Source organism: Lipotes vexillifer, unplaced genomic scaffold (assembly GCF_000442215.2).
Source record: "Lipotes vexillifer unplaced genomic scaffold, Lipotes_vexillifer_v1.1 scaffold394, whole genome shotgun sequence".
Lineage (NCBI taxonomy): Eukaryota > Metazoa > Chordata > Mammalia > Artiodactyla > Lipotidae > Lipotes > Lipotes vexillifer.
In genome coordinates this window covers 3,373,230-3,398,757 of record NW_006791731.1, presented here as the reverse complement: position 1 = coordinate 3,398,757, position 25,528 = coordinate 3,373,230, and the positions used below count along the sequence as shown (strand labels likewise).

The window sequence follows — 25,528 nt, the reverse complement described above, 5'->3', positions numbered from 1 at the left end:
GGGGGGGGGGGCGGGGAAGTATACACCGTAATTGCTAACTTTACTACACCACACACCGCATGGTAAAACCCAGAAGAAAGAAATTATTTAAGTCCTGTTACCTGATTAAAACAGAATACTAGTAATTAGTTACACTTTCATAACTTAAAATTGTATGACATAACTTCAAATATTCTATAATATCCACTCCCATTCAAATACTTACAAGTACCTAATATACACACAAAATTAGCTCAAAAACTATAGATTAAAACAGGTAACTAAAATGGTTTTACAGGTGAATTCTACCAAAAATTTAAAAATTTTTGGTGTTTAAAAAATTAACGCTAATCCTTCTCAAACTCTTCCAGAAATTAAGGAAGAGGGAACAGTCCCAAACTCATTTTCCCAGGGTAGCATTACCCCAGTACCAAAGCCAGACAAGGAAACTAAAAGAAAACTACACATCAATATACCTGATGAATACAGATGCAAAAATCCTCAACAAAATATCAGCACATCAAATTCAACAATACATTAAGAGCATCATATACCATGATCAAGTGGGATTTACCCCTGGGATGCAAGAATGGCTCAACGTACACAAATCAATAAATGTGATACACACATATTAACAGAATAAAGGATAAAAATGATATGGTCATCTCGATAGATGCAGAAAAAGCATTTGACAAAATTCAAAATATTTTCATGATAAAAACCCTCAACTAATTGGGTGTTGAAGGAACATACCTCAACATAATAATGGCTATATATGACAAGCCCACAGCTAACATACTCAATTGGTGAAAGGCTGAAAACTTTTCCTCTAAGATGAGGAACGAGACAAGGGTGCCCACTCTTACCACTATCCAACATAGTACTGAAAATCCTAGCCAGAGCAATCAAGCAAGAAAAAGATATTAAAAGGTATCCAAATCAGAGAGGAAGAAGTAAATTATCTTTATTTGCAGATTATATGATCTTATACGGAATCCTAGACTCAACCAAAAACTGTAAGATCTAACCAATAAATTCAGTAAAGTTTCAGGATATAACATTAACATACAGAAATCAGTTGCTTTCCTACACACTAACAACAAAATATCTGAAACATAATAAAGAAAGCAATCCCATTTACAATAGCATCAAAAACATAAGATAGTTAGGAATTTAACCAAGGAAATGAAAGAACTGAACACTAAACTATAAGACTTTGATGAAAGACATTGAAGAAGACACAAAAATGGAGAGGTATCTTGTATTTGTGGATCAGAAGAATATTGTTAAAATGCCCACATTACCCAAAGCCATCTATAGATTCAATGCAATCCCTATCAAAATTCCAATGGCGTTTTTCACAGAAATAGTAAAAGCAATTCTAAAATTCGTATGGAGTCACAAAGACCCCAATAGCCAAAGCAATCCTAAGCCAAAAGGACAAAGCTGGAGGTGTCATATTGAATACTTCCAGATTTCAAATTATACTACAAAGCCATAGTAATCAAAACAGTATATAGTAATCAAAACAGCATAAAGATAGACACACAGACCAATGGAAAATACAGAGCCCATAAATAAACTGCTGCATATGTGGTCAACTAATCTTTGACAAGAGAGCCAAGAATATTCAATGGGGAAAGGCAGCCTCTTAAATAAATGGTGCTGAGAAAACTAGATAACCACATGCAGAAAAATAAATCTGGACCCCTATCGTAAATCACTCACAAAAATTAACTCAAAAGATTAAAGACTTAAACATAGGACCTGAAACTGAGAAACTCCTGGAAGAAAACATAGGAGAAAAGCTCCTTGACACTGGTCGTGGCAACAATTTTTTGGATCTGACACCAGAAGCATGAGCAACAGAAACAAAAATACAAGTGGGACTATATCAAACTAAAATGATTCTGCACAGCCAAAGAAACAATCAACAGTATGAAAAGCCAACCTACAGAATGGGAGCAAATATTTGTAAATCATGTATTTGATAAGGGATTAATATAAAAATGTATAAAGAATTCATACAACTCAATAAAAAAATCTGATTTCAAAATAGGCATAGGAACCGAGTAAGATACTTTTCCAAAGATGACATACAAATGGCCAAAAGCTACATGAAAAGGTGCTCAACCATCACTAATCATCAGGGAAATGCAAACCAAAACCACAATGAGATATCATCTCACATACTTTAGAATGGCTGTTCTCAAAAAGACAAGAGATAAGTGTAGGGCAACGATGAGGAGACAAAGAAAAAAGTGCACCCTTGTGCACTGTTGATGGGGATGTAAATTGATGCAGTCACTGTGGAAGCAGTGTGGAGATTCCTCAAAAATTAAAAAATAGAACTACCATATCATTCAGCAATCCCACTTCTGAGTACATATCCAAAGGAAATGAAAAAAAGGATCTCAAAGAGATATCTGCACTCCATATTTTTACAGCATTATTCACAAGAGCCAAGATGAGGAAACAACCCAAGCATATATCTACAGATGAACAGACACAGAAGATGTGATACACACACACACACACACACACACACACACACACACACAATGGAATATAATTCCATGAGAAAGAAGAAAATCCTGCCATTTGCAACAACATGGATGGACCCCGAGGGCATTATGCTAAGTGAAATAAGTCAGAGAAAGACAAATACTGTACGATATCACTTATATGCGGAATCTAAAAAAGACATACCTGTAGAAACAGAGAGAGAATGGTGGTTACCAGGGCCTGAGAGGCAGGCAAAATGGGGAGATGTTGGTCAAAGTGTACAAACTTGCAGTTAGAAGATGAGCATGGTCTGGGGACCTAGTGCACAGCATTGTGATTATAGTTAACAACACTGTATTACATATTTGAAAGTTGCTAAGAGAGTAGATCTTAAGTGTTTTCACCACAAAAAAGCAACAGTAATTAAGTGATGTGACGGTGGTCTTAGCTAAGGTGATAATCATTTTGCAATATACAAATGTACCAAATAAACACAATGTACATCTTAAACTTATACAATGTTCTATGTCAATTATCTCAATAAAGCTGCAAAACAGATAACTAATGATGTTGCACACCTTTCATTTCTTATTGTTTGGATATACACTTTTGTGAGGGGCCTATTAAAATATTTTCTTCGTTTTTTACTGGGCAACATCATTAGTCATCTGGGAAAAGCCAATCAGAACACAATGAGGTTACACACGAACAAGAACAGCTAAAATTTAAAAGAATGACCCTACCAATCAGTGATGACGATCTGGAGCACCAGAGGACTGGCGTGCATGCAGATGGTGTGTGTAAATCAAAATAAGCAGGTTGAAAACCTGGATGACTGTAGAGCTATCAAAGCTCAACATACACATAACCTATGATCCAGTAAAACCACTTCTGGGCACACACCCAACGAAAATGTGGGCTGATGTCCACCAAATACTTGTACAAGAAAGTTTATTATTCATAATAGCCAAAGAGCAGTAACAACCCAAATGTCCATCACAAGTAGACTGGATAAACTGTGGTATTTCCACACGGTGGAATATCACCCACCAATAAAAAGGAACAAACAAATGCAACACACAACAACATGCATGAATCTCAGGTATAATGCTGAGTCGGAAAAAAGACACATAGGACTTCTGATCTCCAGAACTGTAAGAGAATAAATCTGTGCTGATTAAAAAAAAAAAAAAAAAAAAAAAAAAAAAAAAAGAAAAAGACACAAAAGAGCATATACTGTATTTATTTCTTCCATATGAAAGACAAGAACAGGCAAAACTAATCTGTGATGATCAATGTCATAATTACTTACCTTGATGCAGGGTCATCAACAGGGAGAGGACAGGAGAGGACTGGTGGGGTGCTGGAAAAAATCACCCCCATCTGGGTCTGGGTGGTAGGTGCAAGGGTGAATATGAATATTCAAATAAATTCGGAGGCGGAGTCAAGATGGCAGTGCGGGAAGATGCGGTGATAGCGTCTCCCCACAACTAGGGCACCTGTCGGGCAGTGGTAGGGGACTGTGATGCCCCAGGAGACAGGAGGAACCCCAAAGTGAACCGGTAGGATGTAGGGGGACTGAGAGGGGGAGGAGAAGTGGAGGCCAGACAGGATCGGCGCCCCTGAGGCCAGGGAGATCAGGAGAGGCAGGCGGGACGGACTCTCTGGCAAGAGCGGGAGAGGAGCGGAGGGCGGTCGCCTGGGCCCACTGGGGCCGGGGAGCCTGCTGAGCTCCCAGGCTGGTCCCCTGCTCTCCAGAGCCCCCTCCAGGCCATGTAGGTCCTTGGGGGCACAGAAGGGAGGCTGGGGAGATCAGGAGAAGCAGGCAAGAGCGGGAGGGGAGCAGAGGGTGATTGCCCCTCCCACTCGGGCACGGGGAGCCTGCTAGGCTCCCAGGTGAGGTCCCCTGCCCTCCAAGACCAGGGGTGGAGGGCACGCCTGGACCCCTTCTGTTCCCTGAGCCTAGGCCCCACCCCCCCCACAGCCCCCAGGGCCTTTCCAGCCCTGTGGGTCCTGAGCATTAGCCCCACCCACCGCCCAAACATCGCCCTTGCTTAGGCCCCGCCCTCCATCGCCAAGGACTTCTGCCCCCTCCCCCTTTTTTTTCTTTTCCCTCCTCCTCCTTTATACTATTATGGTACTTATGTACCTTCCGGTTGTTGATTCATCTATATTTTTATTTTTATATTCTTCCTAACATATCTGTTAGTTTCCTAGTCTAATTTTATTTTTTATTTTGTTATTGGGTTTTTTTTGTTTCTTTTGCTGCCCCAGGAAGCTTGCAGGATCTTGGTTCACGAACCCAGGGTCGGGCTGAAGCTCCTGCATGTGAGAGCTCCGAGTCCGAACCACTGGACTAACAGAGAACCTCAGGCTGCAGGGAATATTCATTGGAGTGACGACTCACGGAATTCCTCATCTCAGCACTAAGACCCTGTTCTACCCACCAAAACCCAGCTCTACCCAATAGCCTACAACTCCAGTGTTGGAAGCCTCAGGCCAAACAACCAGTAAGACAGGAACAGATTCCCACTCATTAAAAAAAAAAAAAAAAAAGAGAGAGAGACTGCAAAAAATTCTCTCACTGATGAAGGAGTAAGGTAAAAACCTAGAAGTCCAAATAAATGAAGAGGAAATAGGCAATTTACCTGAAAAAGAATTGAGAGTAATTATAGTAAAGATGATCCAGAATCTCGGAAATACAATGGAGGCATGGATTGAAAAAACACAAGAAATGTTAACAAAGATCTAGAAGAACTAAAGAACCAACAAACAGAGATGAACAATACAATAACTGAAATGAAAAATACACCATAAGGAATCAATAACAGAATAACTGAGGCAGAAGAACGAATAAGTGAGCTGGAAGACAAAACGGTGGAACTAACTGCCAAGGAGCAGAATAAAGAAAAAAGAATGAAAAGAATTGAGGACAGTCTCAGAGACCTCGGGGACAACATTAAACGCACCAACATTCGAATTATAGGAGTCCCAGAAGAAGAAGAGAAAAAGAAAGGGTCTGAGAAAATATTTGAAGAGATGATAGTTGAAAACTTCCCTAACATGGGAAAGGAAATAGTCACCCAAGTCCAGGAAGCAGAGAGAGTCCCATACAGGATAAACCCTAGGAAAAGCACACCAATATGCATATTAATCAAACTAACAAAAATTAAATTCAAAGAAAACATATTAAAAGCAGCAAGAGAAAAACAAGAAATAACATACAAAGGAATCCCCATAAGGTTATCAGCTGATTTCTCGGCGGAAACTCTGCAGGCCAGAAGGGAGTGGCAGAATATATTTAAAGTAATGAAAGAAAAAAACATACAACCAAGATTACTCTACCCAGCAAGGGTCTCATTCAGATTCAGTGAAGTCAAAAGCTTTTCAGACAAGCAAAAGCTAAGAGAATTCAGCACCACCATACCAGCTTCACAACAAATGCTAAAGAAACTTCTCTAAGAGGCAAACACAAGAGAAGAAAAAGACCCACAAAAACAAACCCAAAACAATTAAGAAAATGGTAATAGGAACATACATATCGGTAATAATCTTGAATGAAAATGGATTAAATGCCCCAACCAAAAGACACAGACAGACTGGCTGAATGGATACGAAAAGAAGACCCATATATATGCTGTCTACAAGAGACCCACTTCAGACCTAGGGACATTTACAGACTGCAAGTGAAGGGATGGAAAAAGATATTTCATGCAAGTGGAAATCAAAAGAAAGCTGGAGTAGCAATACTCGTATCAGATAAAATAGACTATAAGATAAACACTGTTACAAGAGACAAGGAAGGACACTACATAATGATCAAAGGATCAATCCAAGAAGAAGATATGACAATTATAAATGTTTATGCACCCAACATAGGAGCACCTCAATACATAAGGCAAATGCTAACAACCATGAAAGGAGAAATCAACAGTTAACACAATAATAGTAGGGGACTTGAACACCCCACTTACACCAATGGACAGATCATCCAAACAGAAAATAAGGAAACACCAGCTTTAAATGACACAATAGACCAGATAGATCTAACTGATATCTACAGAACATTCCACCCAAAAGTGGAAGAACACACTTTCTTCTCAAGTGCACAGAGAACATTATCCAGATCATATCTTAGGTCACAAATCAAGCCTCGGAAAATTTAAGAAAACCAAAATCGTATCAAGCATCTTTTCTGACCACAGCACTATCAGACTGGAAATCAGTTACAGGAAAATAAACCTGTAAAAAACACAAATACATGGGGGCTAAACGGTATGCTGCTAAATAACCGAGAGATCAATGAAGAAATCAAAGAAGAAATTAAAAAACACATAGAAACAAATGAGAATGCAAAAAAGATGACCCAAAACCTATGGCACGCAGCAAAAGCAGTTCTAAGAGGGAAGTTTATAGCGGTACAATCTCACCTCAAGAAACAAGAAAAATCTCAAATAAACAGTCTAGCCCCACACTTAAAACAACTAGAGAAAGAAGAACAAAGAAAATCCAAAGTCAGTAGAAGGAAAGAAATCATAAAGATCAGAGCAGAAATAAATGAAATAGAAATGAAGAAAACAATAGCAAAGATCAATAAAACGAAAAGCGGGTTCTTTGAGAAGATAAACGAAATTGATAAACCCTTAGCCAGACTCATCAAGAAAAAAAGGGAGAGGACACAAATCAATAAAATTAGAAATGAAAAAGGAGAAATCACAACTGACACTGCAGAAATAAAAAAGATTTTAAGAGACTACTATAAAACAACTGTATGCCAATAAAATGAACAACCATGAAGAAATGGACAAATTCTCGGAAAGGTACAATTTTCCAAGACTGAACCAGGAAGAATTAGAAAACATAAACAGACCTATCACAAGCAATGAAATTGAAACCATAATTAAAAACCTTCCAGCAAACAGAAGTCCAGGACCAGGTGGCTTCACAGGCGAATTCTATCAAACATTTAGAGAAGAGCTAACACCGGTCCTCCTCAAACTCTTCCAAAAGATTGCAGAGGGAGAAACACTCCCAAGTTCATTCTGTGAAGCCACCATTGCCCTGATACCAAAACCAGAAAAAGATACCACAAAAAAAGAAAGTTATAGACCAATATCACTGATGAACACAGATGCAAAAATCCTGAACAGAACAGTAGCAAGCAGAACCCAAGAGCACATTAAAAGGATCATACACCAGGATCAAGTGGGATTTATCCCAGGGATGCAAGGATTCTTCAATATATGCAAATCAATCGATGTGATACACCACATTAACAAATTAAGGAATAAAAACCATATGATCATCTCAATAGATGCAGAAAAATCTTTTAACAAAATTCAACACCTATTTATGATAAAAACTCTCCAGAAAATGGGCAAAGAGGGAACCCACCTCAACATAATAAAGGCCATATATGACAAACCCACAGCAAGTATCATACTCAATGGTGAAAAACTGAAAGCACTTCCACTAAAATCAAGCACAAGACAAGGATGTCCACTCTCGCCACTCTTATTCAACATAGTTTTGGAAGTCCCAGCCACAGCAATCAGAGGAGAAAAAGAAATAAAAGGAATACGAATTGGAAAAGAAGTAAAACTGTACTGTTTGCTGATGACATGATACTATACACAGAAAATCCTAAAGATGCCACCAGAAAACTACCAGAACTAATCAACGAATTTTGTAAGGCTGCAGGATACAAAATTAATGCACAAAAATCTCTTGCATTCCTATACACCAACAACAAAAAATCAGAAAGAGAAATTAAGGAAACACTCCCATTTACCACCGCAACAAAAAGAATAAAATACCTAGGAATAAACCTGCCTAAGGAGGCAAAAGACCTGTACTTAGAAAACTAAAACACTGATGAAAGAAATCAAAGATGACATAAACAGATGGTGAAATACACCATGTTCTTGGATTGGAAGAATCAATACTGTGAAAATGACTCTACTACCCAAAGCAATCTACAGATTCAGTTCAATCCCTATCAAACTGCCAATGGCATTCTTCACAGAACTAGAACAAAAAATCTTACAATTTGTATGGAAACAAAGAAGACCCCCAAATAGCCAAAGCAATCTTGAGAAAGAAAAACGGAGTTGGAGGAATCAGGCTCCCTGACTCCAACAGTACAGGATAGAATGCCCGGAGATAAACCCACACACATATGGGAACCTAATTTATGACAAAGGAGGCAAGAACATACAATGGAGAAAAGACAGACTCTTCAATAAGTGGTGCTGGGAAAACTGGAAGCTACATATAAAAGAATGAAATTAGAACACTTCCTAACACCATACACAAAGATAAACTCCAAATGGATTAAAGACTTAAATGTAAGAACAGACACTATAAAACTTTTAGACGAAAACATAGGAAAAAAACTCTTTGACATAAACCACAGCAAGATCTTTTTTGACCCATCTCTTAGAGTAACAGAAATAAAAACAAAAATAAACAAATGGGATTTAATTAAACTTAAAAGCTTTTTACACAGCAAAGGAAACCATAAACAAGACAAAAAGACAACCCTCAGAATGGGAGAAAATATCTGCAAATGAAACGACAAAGGATTAATCTCCAAAACATACAAACAGCTCATGGAGCTCAATATCAAAAAAACAAACAAACAATCCAGTTAAAAAATGGGCAGAGGACCTAAATAGACATTTCACCAAAGAAGACATACAGACGGCCAAGAGGCACATGAAAAGATGCTCAACATCACTAATTATTAGAGAAATGCAAATCAAAACTACAATGCGGTATCACCTCACACCAGTCAGAATGGCCATTATCAAAAAATCTAGAAACAATAAATGCTGGAAAGGGTGTGCTGAAAAGGGAACCCTGCTGCACTGTTAGTAGGAATGTAAATTGATACAACCACTATGGAAAACAGTATGGAGGTTCCTTAAAAAACTAAAAATAGAACTACCATACGATCCAGCAATCCCACTACTGGGCATATACCCTGAGAAAACCATAAATTCAAAAAGAGACATGTACCAAAATGTTCACTGCAGCTCTATTTACAATAGCCAGGACATGGAACCAACCTAAGTGTCCACTGACAAATGAATGGATAAAGAAGATGTGGTATACATACATACATACATACATACATATATATATATATATATACACAATGGAATATTACTCAGTCATAAAAAGAAACGAAATTGAATTATTTATAGTGAGGTGGATGGACCTAGAGTCTGTCATACAGAGTGAAGTAAGTCAGAAAGAGAAAAACAAATACCATTTGCTAACACATATATATGGAATCTAAAAAAAAAATGGTACTGATAAACCTAGTTGCAGGGCAGGAATAAAGAGGTAGACATAGAAAATGGACTCAAGAACATGGGTTGGGAGGGCGAGGCTGGGGCAAAGTGAGAGTAGCATCAACATATATACGCTACCGAATGTAAAACAGTTGGCTGGTGGGAAGCAGCGGCACAGCACAAGGAGACCAGCTCGGTGCTTTGCAATGACCCAGAGGGGTGGGGTAGGGAGGAGGGGAGGGAGGCTCAAGAGGGAGGGCATATGGGGACATGTGTATGCATGTGGCTAATTCACTTTGTTGTCCAACAGAAACTAACACAGTATTGTGAAGTAATTATACCCCAATAAAGATCTGTTAAATAAATAAAAATAAATTCACCAAGCTGTCCACGACTGTGCTCATGACTGCAATGTAAGTTATACTTCCATTGAAAAGGACTCAAAAATACCATTTACAATAAAGATACCTAGGAATAACTCTAGAAGAATACTATAAGACCATCACAGAAAAATTAGAAAATGTTACTGAAAGACATGAAAGAAGACAAGTATATGAAGAGGCAATATTCACAGTTACGAAGACTAAGTCTCATGCAAGTATCTGTCTTCTCCCACATTGACCCACAGGTTCAATGCGGTCCCAATCGATGTTCTAACAGACTACCGTGAGGAACATGACAAACTGATTCTAAAGTTTAAGACCAAAGGACAGAAAATATCCAAACAGCTCCTGAACAGTCATCTAAAGGGTGATGCAATATCCCACCAGACTGCAAAGCTTCTCAGAGGAAACAGAAAATGCGCAGCCACTGTGCCTGCCTGAAGGCCAGGAGACTCAGAGAATATACGTTTTTTAGGGAGAAAGACAGTCTATGTCAGTGGTTCCCAAACTCCGATGCTTATAAGAATCATTTGGGACACTTTAGGACACCCTGACACCCAGGTCACACCCCATGCCTATGAAATCACAAGGTCTAGGGTGGAAGCCAGGCAGAGCTTTTAAAGATCCCCAGCTGATTCCAATGTGTAGCAGCGTTTGAATCTATGGGCCTACACTCAAAGGCAAGAAGCCTTAAGAGCGCATGGCAAGTCAGAAATACAGGTCATTCAGTATTTCTGGAATACAAACCAAATGAGGGAGAAGAGACGGGTGGGCAAGGAGGCCACACAGGCGGGCCGGGGCAAGACCGCACAAGCCAGACTTGAGGCTTTATCCGCGGGCGATGGAAAGCCCTTGGAAGGTGCACGGCAGCAGAAGGACATGACAGATTCTGCTCTGGAGAGAGGACTGCAGGGGAAATACGGAAGACGGCGAAGCGGGCGCAGAATGAGCTGCTGGGAGACCAGTCAGAAGGCTCCCAGCACGGTGCAGCTGAGCAATGATCGGGGCTTTAAGCCGAGCAGTGACGGTGGATGTGGAGAGACTCAGAAAACAAAATTGATAAGACTTGGTGCAATCACGAGCATGAGCTCGAAGTATACCAGCCTGCGGTGATCCACAGAAATCACCCCTTTCTCTTTGCAGCGGGAAAACCTTCTTAAATCACCTCAACTGAACACCTACCTAATTTGTTTCCCAGTGAGTCACCACCAGCTTGACTGGAAAGGCAGTAATGCGAACAGTGAGATCAATGATCCAGAAGACCTCAGCCCTGGTTGCCTGCAATAGGATCACCTGTTGCTGATGAATGACAAACACCTGGATTTTCATTCTCTCCTGGTGGTTTAGCAAGTTATTTTCCAACCTGAATTTAAATCCGAGCTGAGTCAACCATCCCACCTGCAGACTAACAGGGACCACGGGATCAGCGCCCCTCCACAGGTTATTAGATGGCCGGGCAAGAACTCAGCTTTCTGTCTCACTCAGATATGCTCCCGAGAGCCCCAGGAAGCAGAAGCAGCCTGACCTTTCCCTCAGCTGAGCCATCGTGCTGTGAAATTACGTTTTGTGAGTCAGAAGGCTGGTGGGTGATGCAGGCTAAATATAACGATGGGCAGGCTGTCAGGTGCATCATTAACCTTTTCCTTCAGAACAAAAGCAGATAACCCACTGAACACAAAAGCAGTGTGTAGTCTGACAAATGGCCAACACAGTCCAAAAATGATTGGAGGTCTGATTTAAAATAAAGGATGTGGGCTTCTGATTACCGCTTAGAAGTGTTGAGATTTGAGAAAAGCACTGCTTCCGTCCTTAAGAAAAAAGCTGGATAAACCGGAAATTAACTTTTCCTGAACTGATCAGAGAAGTGAAGTCACAGGGAAAACTAACCTGAAATCTGTGGACAGGCACCTACAGGGAGAAGCAGGACCCCAGCACACGTGCCTACGTGGGTCATGAAAGCCAGGCAAAAGGTTCAGCTAGACGCTGTTAATGAACTGCTAAACGTCTGGCACGGGCTATGAGAGCAGGAAGTGTCCCTGGGGGCTGCTGTCCGCGCCATGCAGGCTTCTCCCCCAGGAAAAGGATCCTGAGGGCTCCTCTCGGGGCCGGTTGGGAGGGGACCAGAGCCACTGCCCCACACCAGCACCCCCCTCTCCCTATGGGGTCCAAGCCTTCATCTGCAGGGGAAGAGCACAGACTGCAGCACGAGGACAGGGATGGAAGCCCCCGACGGCTGGGGAAGGAGAATGGCGGCCACCAAGCGAACCGCCCCCCAGCTTCACCTGCCGAGAACTGAGAGCCTTCGGAGCACACGGTCGGATCCGCGGACCAGGGGTACAGAGAAGAGGTCTGGCCAGGGGCTGGGGTGTAGGAGACAGTCACTGGCTCCACGTGGAAGATGAGAAAGTTGTGAGAGAGCGAACTTAGAACGAAAGAAGACGAGGATCTCGGCTGGAGCCCTGAGCAATTCCACTCTGTAACGGTCAAGAGGGAAAGGAGGAAGCGGCAAATGGAACTAACTGACCAAGAGCTGCCATGAGAAAGAAGGAAAAGCAAGGTGAGGAGGGAGGAGCCGCCTCCAGGCTGGGAGCTGGAATTAAAAGACAAAGATGGGGGCTTCCCTGGCGGTCCAGTGGTTAAGACTCTGCACTTCCAGTGCAGGGGGTGTGGGTTCAATCCCCGGCTGGGGAACTAAAATCCCACATGCCACACAGCGTGGCCAAAAAAAAAAAAAAAAAAAAAAGACAAAGATGTCCCTGGCCCTGCCCTCAGGATGGGGGTGCTATAGTGAGAAAGACCAAAAAATGCAGACAATTTCAGCAGCTAGGAGCTGGTACAGCCAAGGGGAACCACAGAGCTGGGGGTGCAGAGCCCAAACTCGGAGGTCACCGTCCAGCCACTTCTCAGGGTTAGGGAGAGAACCTCAGCACCTCCATCACATGCCCAAACGCGGGGGCCACTCAGTACAGCTTCGTCTCCTTCCAGCCTCCATACTCTGTAGCCTCAGAAAAAAACCCAGGTTTCAAGAAAATCTTCTTTAAAATCACATGTTTATGAAAGCCTCAGGCATCTAGGAATTACAAAGAAAAAGAGAAATCTTCTGACATTAAGATTCCAACCACCTTTGTCTTTGGTTTCTGGGTAATTCAGGATGAGTCACCGTTTCTTAAAGAAGTAAGACGGAGTTTCCCAAAAATTAGTATTTCCTTTTGAGGAGAGCGGCAGACCAGGGCAAAGACACTCAGTGATGCCCTGGTTTCAGGCACAGTCATCGGGGAGAGAGACACGGTAGGAAAGGGAACACAGAAGATTCCACAGTGACGACTCTCAAATAAAACCAATCCCCGGCCGCAATGATAAGCCGAAGCATCTCTTATCATCAAATTATGAAGAAGCAAAACATAATGAAATGCCAAATGTAAACATGGCTTTTTTTTTAACACGAATCTCCAACTCTGGACAAAGAAACTGATATGATTCGAACTTCCCACAGGCAGAGTTTGTCTTTAGCTCAACAAACAAGAGACATTTCAGGCAAGAAGCATTTCCGTGGGGAGCAGAAAAAATTCCAATAGCTCACCAAATGCTGGACCAGCTCCTAAATCCTGTGCTACAAACGCCGGAGGCCTCCAGCGACAGCCGCGGGGAAGGGCGGGAAGACGCCCTCCAGGTAGAGACGCAGCGGCCGGTCTTCTGAATCCCTTCCTCTCCTGCCCACCTGGCTCTCTCCTGCTTAAGACCGGCGTGCCTCACCCTTGAACCCTCACACCTGTCACCTATCGCACCAGGTGAATCTCGGGCTACCCCTCCAATCTGCCCACCCACCTTCTCCCAACATTCTCCATCACATCAACCTTTTTTCAGAAAACTTTCAGGGACTCTCCAGTATCTTCCAATGAAGTCTGAGTTACTCCCCTGGAGTTTCAGGCCTTCCACAGCTGCCTGAACCTACCGTTCCAACCAGGATGCCCTCCTTCTCCTGAATACCCAACCCCACCGCCTCCATCCCTGCCCACTGCGTCCAGCTCATGCCGCAGCCAGGCCCTGTTTGAGGACCCCGCATCCAGAAGCCAGCACCTGGCTGTCCCCACCCAGACGGCTCTCCCCTCCCTGAACTCAGGGTCAGGACCACTCAATCTGGCTTCACAACATTCCTTTCATCCCCTCAACTCAATAAATATTTACTGGAATCTTCTCTGAGCCAGGCCCTGTGCTGGGTATTGGGGGTAGAGAGACGTGAAGTGAAACTGTGACAGCATTCAGAGGTGTCGAGGGGACACACGGGCCATGAGAGAGCACGAGGGAGGGGCCGTGAGGGCTAAAGAGAGGAAGTGATAAGGTGGGGATCCGCAGGCCACGAAGGATGGACAGACAGTGCCAGCGGAGAGAAACAGCGTCGCAGGCCCAAAACGCTGTTTCAGAATGGCTGTGAGAGGTGGCAGCGTCCCACAGCTAGAAACCATCCCCACCATCCATCTCCAGGGCTTCATCCCTTTTATTCTCTTGTCATTTACTCGTTGAAAAAACCACGTTGTTTGCAGAGTTAACCGTAGTCTGAAATGGAGTAGCTTCATGGGTTTTGTCTGTCGGCAGGATTCCTGTGAACTGGTAGTGAGAGCTGGAGTGTTTGTTGATCAGCCTCAGGTGTGATTCGGGGGCAACACTAACTCATGGGAGGTGTGTGTTCTCCCATCAGGAAGAACATAATGCCTGCCTGTCATTTTGCTGTGTAGATGCTCATGGTCTCAACCCATAATGTATTAGGAGCTGCAAAGTGGAGAGTTTCTAATTCTATCGTCCCCTCTCAAGTGTTAGCGGGCATACTTCTATAAAGAGAAACTGCCCTCGTCAACTCTTAGGCTGTCCAACCGTACATCTGTATGGAAGGCGAGAATACTCATTACCTATCATTTTTTAAATAATGAATTGGTTCCCCATCACTCGCCAAAGGTTGGCAATTCTTTCTAAAGGCACTAAGCACCCAAGACTGAACGCAGGTATCGCCCCTGCTGGCGCTCAGACGCCAGCGGCAGCCTCTTCACGTTGGGTCCTCCTAACGCAGCTTTAGTGAGTCCACTCTGACAGCTTCCCTGCTGTAGGTTTCACAGGATGTTCCCAGATCACCTCACCACAGACAGTTCCTGCTCCAGACCTGCAAGTGGCCACTTCTCCAAGAAGCCCTGGTTTCTTTCAACACCACGATATGGGCGCTAGGAATGCTCACTGCTGCTGGCCTGCTGGATTTCCAGGCCTTGGAGTAGACAGACAGATAGATCTTTAAATATCCCATAATTTCTTACTGATATCTTTTATTTAAATTCCAGACTACAAGGTTTTTACTCCATCTCTATCATCTTACATCAGTTATCTCTTCCAAATGAGAACCCTCGTTCAGGACCAGATTCAGATGCTAGAATTAGATTATCACAGAACTGATCATTTACTTAATTCCACATTCACACACAGTTTCAGCATACCAACACTATCTCTGCCACAACAATCACTGAAAACAGTTTAAAATCGCTTTTGCAGAGAGTGGCATCATCATCGTGGCAGAATAAGAGTTTTCTGCCATCTTCTCCCCAAGGAACGGCAATTTGGACCATCACCCACACATGAGAGGGCCTTGGTGGGGGTCAAGGGGTCCAACAGAGAAGGCCCAGCGCACAAAACTCTGAGACTGGATGCACTGAAGAGGGTCGGGGACACCGCCTGACTCTACCAACGTCACCCTCCCCGAAGGCGGCAGCTCAGTGCCCAGAGAGACGGCGTCAGCCCAGGGCTCCTCCCACGGGGCGGTGCACGTGGGAGCGAGGACCGCACTTCCTCAGCTGTGCGGGACGAGTACCGAGACACCCGGTTCTCTCTTGCCCCAGCCAGGATCCTGAGGTCCCCAAAAGGTCTTCAGGGACTTTTTTCAATACGGGATACGATTAAGGATTGCACATAGCATTTGACTGTTAGATCTCTTCCATGTCCTCTAATCCAGAATAGTCCTCCCACCTGTCTTTACAAAATGGAATCATCTACTTTATAGAGTTGTTGGGAAGGTTAAATAGAAATAATGCAAATAAAGTCGCTGGTCCAGACCTGATATGCAGCATCTGACAATGCTCAACAAATCTTAATTCTCTTCCATCTGTCTACAGCCCACACTGGATCCAGTATCCTGCTTTGCGTGACAGCTACATTTATTTCTGTAAGTTTTTTAAATGGCATCTGGTTTCAGTAACCATAGTTAATGTGAGTCCCTGCCTAAAAAGCCAGTCGGGTCCACAGGGGTCCCCGGCTGGAGGTTCTGAAACTGTCAGACCAAGTGCCACCCGTGGGGCATCTCCCAGTTGCAAGAGGCCACAAATGAGCCTCTGCCACTGAGTGTACAGCTGTCTCCAAATAAGGGCTAAACCACAGGCTCCAGGTTGCTCAGACTGAACTACACGGAGCAATGCATTCATTATCCACCAACCAGACTCTTCAGAAGTCCTTTGTGGGCCTTGGTGTCCAACTTTTTCTTTCCTCTACAGAGCTTGCCCGGGTGTGGACATTAAGATTCTGTGTCTCAAACTCTACGATTTGCTATGTAAATGACCAGCCGGAGTGTCTATTAACCATTATCAATAGAGAGGGCATCTCACTTAGACCACTAGATACATTAATGCAAATTTATGTAAAAGTATATTACTTTAACACACTATAAAAAAGTATATTCTGGGACTTCCCTGGCAGTCCAGTGGTTAGGACTTCGCCTTCCAATGCAGGCGGGTTCGACCCCTGGACCCCTGGTCGGGGAGCTAGGATCTCACATGCCTCGTGGCCAAAGAGCCAAAACATAAAACAAAAGCAATATTGTAACAAATTGAGTAAAGACTTTAAAAAATGGTCCACATCAAAAACAAAAACAAAAAGATCTAAAAAGAAAGTATATTCTAATTCTGTTCTACTATAAATGGCATAAACTATGATACTGTATTACAAAAATAAAAACATATATATCAGTACAAAAATAAAGAGGCCATCTAATTTTTATTTATTTATCTATTTATTTTTGGCTGCGTTGGGTCTTCATTGCTGTGCGCAGGCTTTCTCTAGTTGCAGTGAGCAGGGGCTACTTTTCGTTGCGGTGCGCGGGCTTCTCATTGCAGTGGCTCCTCCTCTTGTGGAGCATGGGGTCTAGGTGCACGGGCTTCCGTAGTTGCGGCTCACAGGCTCTAGAGCAGAGGCTCAGTAGCTGTGGCGCATGGGCTTAGCTGCTCTGCGGCATATGGGATCTTCCTGAACCAGGGCTCGTATACATGTCCCCTGCATTGGCAGGCAGATTCTTAACCACTGCACCACCAGGGAAGCCCAAGAGGGCATCTAATTAATTATAACCATGGTCTATTGCACACCTGTGCTATATCTAACTGACAGGAACCTAGGCCAGCCTTACATTTACAAACCACGTGGTAAACCTAATTCTAGCTCTCTTTAGTTTTATTTTAAAAGATAGAAGAAGGTATTTTCAGACTATAAATCCCAAGTTGCAATTCTACTTTCAGCACAGCAGGGCAGAGACAATCCTCCAGAGCTCTGTAACTAAAGCCAGAAACATAACAAAATATGTCCACATTGAACACATAAACTCAAGGAGCCACCAAAATAAAAGCAGCTTCAGCTTTCACCTGGAGGCCTTCCATTTTCTCTCTCTCAGGAGTAACCTGCCCCAAATGGTCAGCAGCACAAGTAACAATCAGCTTTCCTTCACATCTCACATCCAAATGATCTCAGCTAGGCATCCACTTGCCCAGACATACCCCCGGGATAACAACTCATCAAGCATTCCCTGGACAGGTGTCAGGCACCACTGATTCTGCTAAACTCCCTTCTTGGGAAAAAGAAAAGTCAGAAAGTCTGTCTGAAACCCTCTGTCTACTTATAGAAAGATGCAGTCCAGTGGTACAAAGCCATTTAGAGACAGAAAAGAATATCCATTTCATCTGATATTTTTTGAGTTCTGGTATAATGTTAAACCCACGTGATATTTTCCATTTCTAGTGTGTCCAACAGTAAACTTATTTTCCTACCTGCATTAATAATATAAAAGAAAAATTTAATGGTTATTTAAACACTCCAGAGAGTACAGGAGAAGAAATTTCATGGAGCATGCTATGGACTTAGAGTAGGTGTCCCCCCAGAATCCCTGTGTTGAAGCCCTAACCCCAATGTGACAGCACTAGGAGGCGGGGCCTTTGGGAGGTCATTAGGGTCAAACGAGGTCAGGAGGGAGGAGCCTCCACACCGAGGGGGGAAGGGAAGAGGAGCTCATCCACTCCCCTCCCTCCAGGTACGCCGTCTAGGTACTGTGAATACAGGACCTCCTGAGTAAGACAGATGAGATCCTTCTCCCTGTGAAACTTCTAAGGTAAAGGACGGAGGCAGCAGGACAGGAAAAACCAAACAAGACGCTTCCAGGGAACAGGAGCTGTCCATAATGCGGGGGACCTGACAAGAATGACAGTGGGCGGGGCGTGCTGACTCAGCCGACGCGGTCCGGGTAGCCTCTCCACCGGGGAGACAACTGAAATGAGATCTGAATAATCAGGTCTACGTCCACACGTATGTCCATCTAGTCTCTGGAGGTGAATCCCACTGCATCACCGGGCCTGCCAGAGATCTCCGGGCCTCGGTACCTGCTGCTCCTTGAAAGGCCTGTGGAGCACAGGTTTTTTTCTTCTTCTAGGATACTCCGCAATTCAGGCCCAAGTCACACACCAGCTTTGGGAGGCCCTCCCTGCAGGACCCTACTGACAAAGTGAGCTGCATCTCAGTTACACCCCTGAGTCTCAGGGTGTTCCAACCACATATTTATTTTTCTGGCTGACCCTCTGGGCAACAACAGGCCACAGAATAGTTCCGAGGACAGACTCTGGAGTCAGGCTGCCTGGCTTCACAATCCAGCTTTGCCACTTCCTAGCTGTGTGACCTTGGAAAAACTGTACAACCTCTCTATGCCTTACTGTCCCTATTTGTAAAACGGAGCTATTAATAGCACCTATTTCATAGGGCTGCTGTGAGGGTTCAGTGAGTTGATCTATGCACACCTCTTAAATGTCAGCTGCTGTTATTACTACTGCCCAGGGGAAAGACCTCGACTCATTCACCTCTGTTTTCCAAGAGCCCGGTCAAGTGCTTGTCTCTAATAAGAGGTGGTTAAATGTCTTGTAATGCCATAAATCTGTGATGGTGGGTGGGGGAGATATAACTAACACTTGTTGACCCCTACCATGTTCCAGGTGAAGGGCAAATCCTCACAACAACTGTAGAAATGGGTATTACTGTCATCTTATCAGATTAAGGCACAAAGAAGTCAAAGTCACAGAGTTGCTAAGTTCTAGTAACAGAATCCGTGGACCGTCTCCAATAACACCCTTTGACTGAATGTGGCCCCCCAAATTCATATGGTGAAGCCCTAACCTCCACTGTGACTATAATTGAAGACAGGGCCCGTGAGGAGGTAACAAAAGTTAAATGAGGCCACAGGGTGGGGCCTTAGTCTGATAAAACTGGCGTCCTTCTAAGAAGGGGAAGAGACACCGCTCTGCAGCGTGAGGACACAGTGAGAAGGCAGCTGTGTGCAAGCCAGGAAAGGGCCCTCACCAGAACCTGGCCATGCTGGCACCTTGATCTCAGACCTCCAGCCTCCACAACTATGAGAAAAGAAGTTTGTAATTGTAGCCATACTGTCTGTGGTATTCTCTTGTGGCAACCTGAGCTAACTAACACACCCCATGGTGACTCCCAATGAAAGTATGAATGCATGCTGTATAATCGGACATAATTAATCTATGGAATCTTACCCCTAATCAGCTAGTCCTAATGTTATAACAAAAATAAATTCTCACTTTTCTCCACACTCCATTTCCTTATAGAAATCATTAGACTTTGAAGGAGAACTTCATAATCACAGCTAATTAGATGTCTAAGGGATCACAGCAGTTATGCTTGAAGAAAAAATGCAGTAATTCCTACATTCCACTAATTTAGGATGACCTCCTGGCAAATGAGCACAAAATAGTAAAGAGTGTGAATTAAGAAATCGTTCAACTGAAAAGTACTTTTATTACTTTCCCTGTGCACAGTAACTCACTCATTAAGTACGTGCCCAGGAGAAGTCTCAAGCCGCTAGAGCTAATGAACGACAAGCACGTTACCGAGAGAGCAGCGGGGCTCGAGGCATGGTGATCGCTACCGTGTGACTGGGGACAGCGATGTGCTGACCAAAACTGGGGAGGAACTTACCATCACTGAGGTCTTGGAGGAGATTCTCCTGGCAAGAGAAATCCAGCTTCACTTTGATGCTGACGGTGAAAGTGGCCACCTTTCCAGGTTGCAAGGGAAACTGGGCAAGGGTTTCTTCTAGTTTCCAGCTCAGGAAGTCACCATATAATTTTTCTACAATGACAGTAATAAAGGTGATAATGAGGATGCAACTGAGGCAGCAGGAGATTTAGCTATCCCCCTAGAAAATTCGGATGCACCTTCAAAAGCAAAGAAAGATGCAAACCATTGAAAATGCGATGGATCTGGGCTTCTCTGGTGGTGCAGTGGTTGAGAGTCCGCCTGCTGATGCAGGGGACGCGGGTTCGTGCCCCGGTCTGGGAGGATCCCACATGCCGCGGAGCCGCTGGACCCGTGAGCCATGGCCGCTGAGCCTGCGCGTCCGGAGCCTGTGCTCCGCAACGGGAGAGGCCACAGCAGTGAGAGGCCCGCGTACCACAGAAAAAAAAAAAAAAAAGAAAAAAAGGGATGGATCAAAGTACCAGAGAATTCCAGAATCACGGCTGTTCCAAGGCCTGTGCCTATGAGCACTGGCCCCGTGGAGCGGCTTTCTCTCCCCAACAAGAGCCATGCACTCTTGTTCTCATGAACAGAGTCAGAGCTCAACCAGTACTTTCTATGTTCTATCGCCTTAAAGAGGAACAGATCCACGTTTAGTGGGAGAGAGACACTCTTCAGGAAACAGGGAACACAAAATCAGAAAGGGCCTTTTGGGGGGCGGGGTGGGGGCCTTAGCTCTGCGGAGTCAGACGGCCTTGGGTTTGACACCTTTTTGACTCTGACCACCTAGAGCTGGATGGGGAGTGATGATTCGTCCACGTCAACATTTCTTCATGTATGAAGTGGGGGTGACAACTCCTACATCACAGGGCTGTTTTACAGATTAAACTAAGTGGTGTCTGTAAAGCACTGTATACACTAAAGCTGAAATATGCTGAGAGAAGGAAGGAGCCCAGGAAGGAGACGGGGTGGGGGGTGGGGGTGGGCACCGGTTGTGAATCTGGAAGCAGCTGTGTCACTTGTGTGGCTCCCCCTCCTGCCAGACGATCCCTGCTTCATTACAGACCGGGAGGAACGGGTGTTTAAGGCCTAGAATCAAGTCCAATATTAGCACTGCCTTGACATGTGGTGAAACCAGGAGGGCCTGGAACAACCTCGCTGCAAGTTCTGCTCCTGACTCTGCTCCCGGGGATACGGTCCCCTGACAAACAAGCCTCCTTATCCCGGGGACCAGATGAAGCTCCCGCTTAGCCCTGAGGGCGGGTTTCAGTTCCCTGCCAGCCAAGCACAGCCCCCTGTGGGAACCAGGGGACACCCCACCTCGTTGACACTACAAAGCCTGCCTCCCCGCGGCCTCTGGTTTCCCTCTGTCCCCTGCATGGCGGACTGTGATCCCATCCATCCAGCATCGGGCACTACGTGTGCGTCCATCCTCCTGGCCCTGGGGCGGGAATCCCTCCACACTAGCGAGGTCAACAGGAGGCCTTCCCAGTGTACTTCTCAGTCCCCTAATCCGCGTCGCTAATCCCCCCTCCGGCTGTCCCTCAGTCCCAGACAGGGGAGCAACCTGCTGCTGTTCCCACCTCTGGGCTACCTTACCACCTCCCTTTAAACAAACCGACTCTCTGTGCTAAATCCCCTCCGTCAGAATAAGGCAACGGACACCTAGAGAGAGTAACTTGCCCATGGTCCAAAACTAGGGAAAAGTGCCAGAATTCTGGATCCAAATGATTCTAGAGCCATGACATTCACCTCCTGCATGAAGGCACATCAAGGTAGGGTTAAAAAATAAAGTCACCCTCTTGGGACCCAGAAATCAACACTGCAAGAGTCCAGTGGAAGACAGAGAGCTTGATCGGGTTCATATTGAAGAAGAAAGACCTGTGAGGCTTGCTAACTGCAAGAACACGAGGCCAGACTGTGCTATAAACGCAAAATAAGTGCATGTCTTCCTGTCCGGGGTGTGCTCCCTCCAGAACCGGCTGAGCTCCAATCAGAACACATCTAACAGAGCACATTTATCCTCAGGGTATCCTTAAATAGGAACAGATCAGGGGAGGCGTCCTTGAGAGGTGTTTAGAAACCACATCACATTCATTTATTTACTTAGTTATTCATTGAACACCAGACACTTTCCACATGTGAGTTATCTCACTTAATCCTCACAATAACCCAGCGGAGTTGTGGTCAATACGCCCCTTGGAAACCAAGGAAGTGCACGTCCTTGCTGGAGGTCAGCCAGCTGGGAAGTAGAGGACCTGGCACACAATAGGTGCTCAATTAAGTGTCCGGTGCACGGTGGCATCACCAATTCCACTAGTTTATAGGGTGTTCAGATTTTTTAATAGACTGATATTACTACATTATTTCAGAATGATCTAAAAACAGAGGGGCAGCTGGGAAAAGGATGATGGGACTGTTGAGAGTGCTGGTTCCTGGGAGGTAAGATTTAAGGACAACGTGAACGGTTAATCACTGTAGGCCGGGATACTTGGGCACCTGACAGTAAGTACAGATCCAGGGAAAACCTCCGGGAGAGACTGCTAATCAGACCAGACCTGAAGATGAGGAGAGGCCAGGCAGGTTAAAGAGCAGTGGGACCCATGGGGATGACTCTGGACTTGGCATGTATGTGTCTACACACCCTCCTGTGCATGTGACGCATTTAATGGACGTTACACTCAAAACTCCTCACATACACGCTGGTCTTATCACCCTCCTCCTATAGAATGAATACTGTACGGAACACACAGATTCTAGATGTTTGCTGGCGATTATTTTACTTTTGAGTATGTGGCAGGAGCCTCGACTGATTAAGTTTTACAAACTGACCTGAACTCTAGTCCTGATGGATATATTACTCTCTGGGTATTTTGCCAGCATCCGACTCCACAATGGAAGTTACTGCCTTCCCTCCCAAAGCACTAACGGTACCAAAATCCTCTCGATGACCCAGTAACTCACATTCTATAAGTATGTGTGAACCAGGTTAATACATTCTTTGTCTTTATTTTTCAATCCCACAGATTAATTTGGGATAGAAGGGTATATGACATACCAGGCGACATGAAGCCAGGGCAGAAAACCGTTCGGGCCCTGCTTGCTGGAAGCCCAGATCCCAAAGCCCCAGGACTATAGCAGTGCGTGCTAACTTCTTTAAACAGCCTCTCCATCTGCCACAGCAGCTCTGGCCAACCTTTCTATGAAATGGCAATACCGGCCAAGATACTGAGGCCCCGCAAAGGCCCCCCTCCCAAAGCTTCTATTGGGCTACTTCTGAAACCTAGGCGCCAAGACCCGGGCTCTCATTCAGTCCTGTTCCCATGGATGGGCAGAAACTAGGTGAGGGCTCTCAGCACATCTCCTGCTGCACCATCATACGTGGGTCCTGACAGGACTGAAATGCCTTGGGAAGAACAGTCCGGATTCACCCCTGCCTTTCCTCCTCCCCTTCCCCACGTTCACTCGCTGTGCCCCTACTACCACCCACACGTGCTGCCCCCTCTGCCAGGAGTGCCTGGCCCAGCAACCCCGTGCGGCGCTGCCACCTCCTCCCGGCTCTCCTCTGCTTCTGTCCTCACCCAAACGTGCAGGCGGGGTGTGGCATGAACACTGCAGGAGACATTGAAGAAATTGAGTCTTTTTTCCCCAAGACACTTGTACATTTTGACCGTGCTAAGAAGGAAAAGAACCGCTTTTTTACGAGATTTATTTTTTAGGTTTTGCCCTGTATTGCCACTAAGTGTGTGTGTGTGTGTGTGTGTGTGTGTGTGTGTGTGTGTGTTTTAAGAATTACATAAAAATGCCATAACACAAGCAACTCGAAAAAAGACTAGAAAACTTGGCAGGGAGGCCAAGTGTTAACTCCTTCATGGGCCTTCAGCGGGCTCCTTAGCGAGCCCCTTGGGTCCTGAGAATCAGTCAGCTAACAGGTTCCCCCTGGGTGGCCAGGGACAGAGGAGCCAGCAAGCTCCCCACTGTCAGAGCTGCCCACGGTCTCCCAGGCTGCTTCTCACCATCTCATCTCTTCTGCTTTCGTTCGCTGTGTGATGAGCAGGGTTTAATGCCAGAACACCCCTGCTCATCTGGGGGATCGTTAAATTTCACCATTCCAGGAAAAATGTGACAGCAAAGAGAAAGCTAAGATGGCTTCTGAACAGCTCAAGGAAAGATCAACCCAGGAAACGTGGACCCAGGTACCTGCCTGCCTCAGGCGCAGCGTGAGTTTGTGTATTTCAAGTTGGCCCCGCCCACGCTGAGTGCTGGCTTCCCAGCCCCACAGACACTCCCCCGGTGCAGCTATCTCAAAGCAGAAGCAGCAGCTCATTTCCCCACTTAAAGGGAAGGGAACTTAGCAGGTACCCATCACCCACCACGTGCCAGACACTGTGCTGGGCACCCCAGAGGCACTACCACTCCTTCTGGAATCACCAGATGAGAGCAGGCCAGGGGTGCCCAGGCTGCAACGCTAACCCGCAAGCACTCAGCGGCCTGCTCAGGGCAGCCACGCAGGGGATCACTAACGGCAAGGGGCTGGCAGCCAAACTCATCCGACTCCCAAAACCCATCTCTCAAGTCACCACCGGCTGAAGACAGCCCGTGCTACCACCTGCCCTGACAGAGGGAACAGCAGAGCAACAGGAAAGGGTCAAGGGCAGAACGCAAGCCACGTGGAACCGCGCTGGCTGCTCCCGCTACGTGCGCAGGCAAACGGCACAGCTCAAGAAGACACCTGAAAACTGCCACCCAACCCCCACCCCCAGCCCCAGAAAAGGCCAGTAGCTAAATAAGGTTCAAAGTCCTGTGTTCAGTAACCCACTGCCTCCAAGCTTAGGGTACACTCAGAAAGGGTGCTAGCCGCACTGCTTATTTCTGTGTTAAGTTCCGTGGCTTAAGAGTGACACATTCAGACAACAGGCAAGTCCACCCGTGGGGAGCAGCTTATTCACCTTCTGCGGCCAAACAACTAAGGTATTTAGAGGAATTCACAGCCCACGGACTCTTCTCCAGCTGCAGCGGGACAGAAAAGCCGAACAGCTTCATTGC

The 25,528-nt window shown here is 45.2% G+C and overlaps 1 protein-coding gene across 1 annotated transcript in view; it reads right to left on the bottom strand.

Moving 5' to 3' along the window:
- The window catches only part of TRAPPC9 (trafficking protein particle complex subunit 9), a 521,576-nt gene that overhangs the window by 352,722 nt on the left and 143,326 nt on the right, over positions 1-25,528 (bottom strand). The window contains exon 16 of the mRNA XM_007464593.1: positions 20,444-20,596. Coding sequence (XP_007464655.1) covers positions 20,444-20,596 — 153 coding nt within the window. The remainder of the gene's footprint in view (positions 1-20,443; positions 20,597-25,528) is intronic.